At 35.2% G+C, this 7194-nt stretch overlaps 1 protein-coding gene and 1 long non-coding RNA gene across 2 annotated transcripts; both read right to left on the bottom strand.

Moving 5' to 3' along the window:
* Nucleotides 1-611: 611 nt before the first annotated feature.
* Nucleotides 612-4137, bottom strand: LOC115925010. The gene is made up of 4 exons (XM_030988131.1): nucleotides 4012-4137; nucleotides 2544-2706; nucleotides 1366-1453; nucleotides 612-885 (listed from the first exon to the last, which is right to left on the bottom strand). Exons 1-4 carry the CDS (start codon nucleotides 4129-4131, stop codon nucleotides 612-614), a joined length of 645 nt encoding a protein of 214 aa, XP_030843991.1. The 5' UTR covers nucleotides 4132-4137.
* Nucleotides 4138-5229: 1092 nt separating this feature from the next.
* On the bottom strand, nucleotides 5230-6258 carry LOC115925045. Its single transcript, XR_004064535.1, has 2 exons — nucleotides 6060-6258; nucleotides 5230-5474 (listed from the first exon to the last, which is right to left on the bottom strand). It is a non-coding gene; the product is annotated as an uncharacterized LOC115925045 (long non-coding RNA).
* Between the last annotated feature and the right edge of the window lie 936 nt (nucleotides 6259-7194).

Here is a 7194-nt window from a genome sequence, read left to right as displayed (position 1 = left end):
AGGGGGGGACACTGAAAACCACACACCAAAAAATCAATAGTAGAGTATCCATCTGCATGTTGAAGTTGTCGTTAAATGCGGGTTGCTCATGGAAATAAAAACATAAATCTCTACAATTTATAGGCAAAGTACAATTTACACAAATAATTTAAGATCTGTCATCCCATTTCTACAACTGACCATTGGAAATATCTGCAAAACGAGGAATAGTCATATTTCGATGTTTAGTGAACGGTATTCATTGAGATATGTACATGTATATGGAACAATCACCCTGTATGAAGTGGCAAGTACGAAATTGCTTTCTAAAACAAACACCATCCTCCCTAAACCCCAAAAAATGAAAAGAAAAAGAACTATCAAATGTTAACAACATTGTGACGAACGATTATGGATAATAATGTGTTTCTGCAGCTGACAACTATCCATTTATTCTATAGTGTTAGACGGCATCTGTCTTATAACACAACAGGGTCACCAAGTAGAAGGTGTGTGACAGAGATGCAATATATTCATTTTCACACTGCCTCGGCCCCCTCCTTTCTCTCTCTATCTCTCTCTCACACACACACACACACACACGCGCGCGCTCTTACCCTCTCGTTCTGGTTTTACACCTCATCCACGTACATGTCTACAAGTCCCCCTGATTCTACCTTAACGAGGATTGCATTTAAATCCTTTCTAGTCCGAGTTGATGCAGCTTTCCAATTTTGAAGGAGGTGTATGTACTGCTCAGTTTTGTCTGTAAACTCCTTTCTGATACCTTCAGCTGTGCTGTAATCGATGCGAAGAGCAACATAGAGATGGCTCCACCGATCAGGTGGTAGAAGCTTTGCTAGGTTCAGGATATCCGCATCTGTCACTTTCTGTTCATCCGATGCACTGAAATTTAAGAATTAAAATTGTATTCGGCTTAGGCAAGAAGTCCCTGGTATTTTTTAATTTCCTGCCCCATATGAGAAATAAATATTAACTCTTCGAAATTGTACCATATAAAATTATTTCATAAATATATTAGAAAATGCACTTGCAAGAGAACGAGCAATGTATTTGGATAAGCGGGCTTTTAATAAACAATCAAGGCGCGGCACCAGCCAAAATTAGTGACAAATTGTTTGTCTAGGAATGATGTTCTAGATTTCAGACTTTCAGATACTAAAAAGAAAATTGATGACAATACCACTACTGGTACTACCTGTAGTACAACTTCTGCTACTACCAATACTTATAATATTACTACCACCAGTGACTACCACTCCTCACTTCTACCAAGATATTTTTCCGAACCGCCGTGTGCGCTGTTTATGTTTACCAGAACTCAGCCTGCTCTTTGAAATAATACAGTATAGATTGGCTACTAACCCTGATAGCGTTGACACCCCTGCTGATCCTGCATCCATGGTACAGGATGCTGCTCCTGCCGCTGTTGTCATGTCCACGTTTGTTGTTGCTGTTTTTTCATACCATTATTAAAAAAAACGAGAAGTGAGTTTGTGAATTAATAAAAAGCCTGGTCCATTCCGGCCAATGTCATGAAAACAGAGTGTACCCAGATTAAGGTTGGTCTTAGAGCATTTTTAGCATACAACTTAAACAAATAATATATATAATGGCTACTATTTAAGAGATGATATGGGGAAAGGGGGCTGGGGCTATAATTTGAGGTACTGCGCTCTTCCGAATGCCTGATCTACTGTATAAGTATGTGAATAACTATATCCTGTATAAACTGGCACTACGGTACTCCTTTAAAGAAAAACACATGTTAAGATTACTTCTATGCTTGTATAATGATATCAAATAGGAGAGTATTTACTGCAGTAGAAGTAGAAATGTGTCACATGACACATCCATCTTGAGCTTTAAATAAATATATCATTTTATGATTATGTTTGAAATACCCTGTACCCCATTGAAATTTACTTTTATATGCCTTATTCATCATATTCGGTATTCATTCATTTATCACGGGCTTTCCGCAAAGTTTAATGCGGAATTTTTCTCGTTATATGCTTATAAAAATTATTTATGCTAAACAAAAATGTTGGTAAATATTATGTTTTGGTTGTCATAATTTTGAACTTTTTTTGTATTGTTCTTGCTTTTTTTTCTTCATTATATGACACACACCAAAAAGTATGATTTATACATATCTATTATTCCTATATAGGACCCCATTGAAATAAGCTAATTAACAGCATTAAAAGCTTATCCTGTCGAAACATATATTTCCTTTCGTAACCATGTTGATCGTCAGCAGTTTCAAATTGAGGTGAAATGTACATCTAGTAGTTAAGAATTGCATGCATGTTATTACATATGGGTAGCTTATGAACCCTTTAATTTTGTTTTGAAATTTTTTAACAGGGATTGAAAGTTACTTCAAATGGAACACGTACTGTATTGACAATGTTAGTCGTAATTTTTCTCAGAAGTCAACAAAGTTCCACAAGACATTGTCTTAAAATCAAGGAAATAGAAGACTTTTAGGCTTTCAGATCAAAGTGTGCAGCTTGTGGTCCATAATTCATCATACATACCATCATATTTCAAGTCGAAACGAATCAGGGTAGGGTAAGAAGAAGACTTTCTTTGATCCAAGGTAAATTCGAGGAACCTTTGGCTTGCCTCCGACTCGAGTGGCTTCACTTCAAAGGAGAATTGTTTACTGTCAAAGAGGTACATATCCCTTTCACCTAGTATCTATTTTAAAAGAATTTAAAAGAAGAATGAATTCAAGTAAATTAAAGTTTATTTTCTCATTTAAAAACAACTTAAAAAGCATAACCTGAATTTGAAACATCACCACACGCTTTAAAAAAATATTATCATGCCAAAGTAAAAATGAATTGAAAGGAAAAAAGGCAAGAACGAGAGGGGGCAATGTGCGTAATTGCGTTCCAATGCATTTTCTTAGTTTTGTGAATTAAGTAGATGAAGGTAAAAAGTAACATACACTTTTATTCAACAATTTTGAAATCATAGATTATAACGTTTCACTCAATAATTCTTTTCGTTTCAAATGAATGAAAATAGTCGTAAGGGTTAGTAAATATTTTAAATAAATTTGACAAGAACGTTACAAAATATATGACAATTGAGTTCCGACCTAGCAAAACTGTGATTGGACTTTACTTACTCAATAATGCTATCAAAATTTCCTTTTTCTGAAACGTTCATATTCACTTAAAAGTCAAACCCATCCCCATCCCCATTTTGGTGGTAAATGAGAAAGGGTGTGCATAATATGCATGTGTCTTGTGTCTGCGTATGTAGTTGGCTTTTGTGCGTGTGCATGTATTAACGTGTGTATGTCTCACAGAGGGAGTAGCCCCCTTGACATAATTTTTAAATCCGGCATTGAAATGCCCTACGTTTGGCCACCCAGAATATGTTCTCCAAATTTCAAGGAAAAACAACATTGGAAAGGGAGCAAAAGAGTTCTGTAAAATGACAAAGCCAATACACGTCATGATTGGACGGAAACCCAGCGGAATTCGTATTGTGACCCTTCTTCAAATGCGATTTACCTAAAGTTTTCTGTGTGAACATATACCGTATTTGGTATCATTCGAAAAGGCATTCCAATTTGGTCATTTAGACACCATTTGTATGTGCGTTCAAAGTACTGCAAGCGTTAAACCGATTGTTTTATAATGCATAGTACATTCATTATATCTGGCTATGACTTCGCGATGGCGTCATCGATTTTCTTTTTTTGCCATAGCTTTGTGACGACGTCAAGTCAGCTGTCAAGTGTAATGAATACAAGTTTTATTGACGTCGGTGTAAGGATCGCAATTTTTGAAGTTAAAGTTTTTCTCGCAATTTTCTTGTACAAATTTGGAGGGCAATCTTCGTAAAGTCGGTCAGTGATAGGGTATACAACATTTTCATTGGCTTGAAAGGGCCTATCTTGAAGTATCTAAATCCGAAAAAGGGTACAGCTTTGGCCAGAAACGATGGAGTTAATGCCACAGAAAGAAAGCTTTGAAACACAAAACATACCTGTTTGTCAATGTTCTCCATATTTTCCTTTGAGCCATCGAACAACTCGATATTGATGTCACCAGACCTCCATTCTACGAACATTGGCTGGGGCGGATAGAGCTTCCTGTACTCCTTCATTTCTTCGTTTATTTTCTGTTGGAGCAAAACATAATGGATGGTAAAGAAGACAAACCCCCCCCCCTCTCAATGTCTTTCTTTTTATATAAATATATATATAAATATGTATATATAAAGAAAGAGAGAAATCTTTATATGAATAGCTACAAATATAGTTATAAACAAATATATATTTTTCTTTTTACAATTCTAGGATATTAATTACATATTAAAGTTACTATATATGTCCCATTAGCAGGCCCAAAAAATGAAAAGGTTAAATTCAACGGCATTTAAAAGATAATACTAATTTAGAACTTCCCTAAAAAAAAGGGGCTTGAAAATGTCTTTAAGTGGGAAAATAACGGCTATTAGTTGTCGAATCGACTTAAGAGCTATAGAGCCAGTAAGTAATAGTCTGATTTTCAGACCGTTGTACCGAATGGTCGTACGTTTTATGCTGCACAAAGATTCAATCAGTTTAATTTTGGCCTTTACAAGAAGTGGGTTATTGATGTAGACAAATGCTCATATACCCTTTACAGATCATTTTATGTATGTTAATATCAAAGAAGAAAAAGGCCAGTCAGTCACTCAATAGTGTCTGACAATGAAGTCTAGCAAGTAAACGGGTTTCCGTGCATAATTTGAATATTAGGACACTGCTAATGTTTGAATTCCACAGATATGACATACATGACAACTTCATAATTCCTGCAAAGTTCTACAGAATATGATGTTGGATGTAAAAGGGACATAGTATCTTTAAATTAAAAAAAGGCAAATGTGTCCCTATCCCCCCCCCCCCACACACAGCAACTAATTTGGACGTCATGAATCATAAAATAGCCAGAAATGTGTTAACGTTCTTTCCAGAGAACTTTAGGCGGAAATGATAACTTTTTTTCTCGTTCTCTAATTAATTTATCTTTTTGCCTATTTACAAAATTGTGAAGAATATCTGGCATCAAATGCGAAAATCTGGAGACTCTCTTTAATGGCATGTTGTTACATTTTCGACTCAATACCTTGAATATTTGCTCCGACACCCCCCCCCCCCCCTCCCACCCCCCATCTAAAATTATTTACAACGTCCTAACACCCTTATCTCTGTCTCACCTTATTAACATCCACGAGATCGTCATATATGCAAAGTAGCAGTAAGTGCGTCAACCCTTTCGTGACAGGTGGTCGTACATATGGCGTGCACCGGACCCTCTTTCCGATGAAGTACCGAGTGAAAACGGCCACAATCCACCAATCACTAAAATGATCTACGTAGAGATCCAAGTCCTTCGATCTGACGTCACAACGTGCCGGACAACCGTCCATGGATGCGGGAATTCTCACAAAAGTTGTTGAGTCTATATAGAAACGACATTCATAACATAAATATTCTGTCTACTATAAACTTGTACGTCATTTGATTTTTTTTGGACAAATGCTATATTATGTGTGAATCTACAGTGTATAACCATTATCTATATATATAATCCAACAAATTATTGAGAGACAGCAAATAGATATGTTGGCATCAACTGGTCCATTAATAAGTTATCACTAACTTTACTGAATTAAATAAAAATCAAATAAGAAAGGAAACTGAAAGTGACACGTATTTTTTCCTATTTTGAAATGTAACAATAATTTTATTTATATTCCGTGTTATATTTCTATGTCTAAAATGCATTTGAGCTGCTGTAAATTTGATATGAACTTGCTCCTGCGACTATTGCTCCGCTTCAATCTCCTCCAATATACACCAATCCTTAACTTTAACCATGGAATTAACACAACACCTAACCCTATACCATATCCCCAACCCTAGACCCAATCTGGAACTCAATTGCTACCCTAACCAAATGCCTATAACTGTGAAGAAATAAAGCTCGGAAACATTTATTGTTGTCGCAGGAGCTTTTGTCCGGTCCCTTTGGTAATTGCCCCACCTTTGTTGCGGGTGTAGAAGACGATCTCTGCACGTCTTGGATTGGTGAAATGTGCATTATGATCCAATGTGACCTTAAAAGTTTCGCTGAGCTTGGCTCCAGAAGTCGTAAATCTGACGCCGCATGATATTACTACTTCATTATCTTGAAGGGTAAGTTCTTGAGGACTGTCTGTCAAAAGATCCCACTGGATTTTCTTGCCAACTAAAAAACAAAAATTGGTAGGATGTACAAAGTTTGTTAATTTTCTCAAGTGTAAAATATTATATAATGTACTTGACTAGCATGATTTCAAAAGTTATACGATGATCACCATCATTTAATGATTCAATTCAATAAGGGTTTATTCAACATGACGTTCTTGCAGCCGAAGCTGAATTGCATGGTTATTTACAAGGTAAATCACATCATGATGGTTAAAATGCAGCATTATACATGTAAACATCAAATAAATGACAATATAAAAGGATAAATATACTAGATACATTCATACGCAAAATATATAGGCAGTATCATTAAACAAAACAAATATACAACATGCACGAAGCTTACTTTTGTAATACTAATCATTTAAGATGCGAACAAAATAGGGAATAGAGCTATTCTAAAATCGTTTGGTTTAAAAATAAATTGAGAATATTTGTGTTCATTTCGTAAATCAAAATTAACAATTCTTTGACTTGGTAGCCATAAAGAACAAAATCCACTTAATGGCAAAATCAAAACAAAGTTTATTCCTACGTTCTTCCAACGTTAATAAATCGCACAATAATTGTAGAGCATGATTATATGTTTCATAATTAAGTCCAAAAATAATTCTACATGCCCGTTTTTATATTCGTTCAATATTATCTGTTTGTTTACGCATTAGATTGGAATGAAAAAGTGGTGCACAATACTCTAATATTGGTCTTATGTATCCAGTATAAACAATAACGAGAACACTAATGGGTAAATTCCGTTTTAAGGTACGTAACATATATAACTTTCTATTGCACTTCTTTAACATTTCCTTTACTTGAGTATCCCATTTTAAATCACATTGTATATAAACTCCGAGAACATTTAAAATACGACTTTTATACGTGATACTTGTTGGCAGCATTCTAAAAAATCTACTATTAACGAAATGACA

The sequence above is a fragment of the Strongylocentrotus purpuratus genome, unplaced genomic scaffold, assembly GCF_000002235.5.
Source record: "Strongylocentrotus purpuratus isolate Spur 01 unplaced genomic scaffold, Spur_5.0 spur5_scaffold_17, whole genome shotgun sequence".
NCBI lineage: Eukaryota > Metazoa > Echinodermata > Echinoidea > Camarodonta > Strongylocentrotidae > Strongylocentrotus > Strongylocentrotus purpuratus.
The sequence above is the reverse complement of the archived record's forward strand: the minus strand, read 5'-3'. Positions and strand labels throughout refer to the sequence as shown.

What these genes read in the sequence shown, in the direction of transcription:
- LOC115925010 (XM_030988131.1), bottom strand. Translation starts at nt 4,131, where the DNA reads ATGAAGGAGTACAGGAAGCTCTATCCGCCCCAGCCAATGTTCGTAGAA. An exon ending in TGGAGAACATTGACAAACAG is followed by an intron (nt 2,707 to 4,011) that starts GTATGTTTTGTG and finishes CTTTTAAAATAG; the next exon opens with ATACTAGGTGAAAGGGATAT. An exon ending in TTTCGACTTGAAATATGATG is followed by an intron (nt 1,454 to 2,543) that starts GTATGTATGATG and finishes ATGAAAAAACAG; the next exon opens with CAACAACAAACGTGGACATG.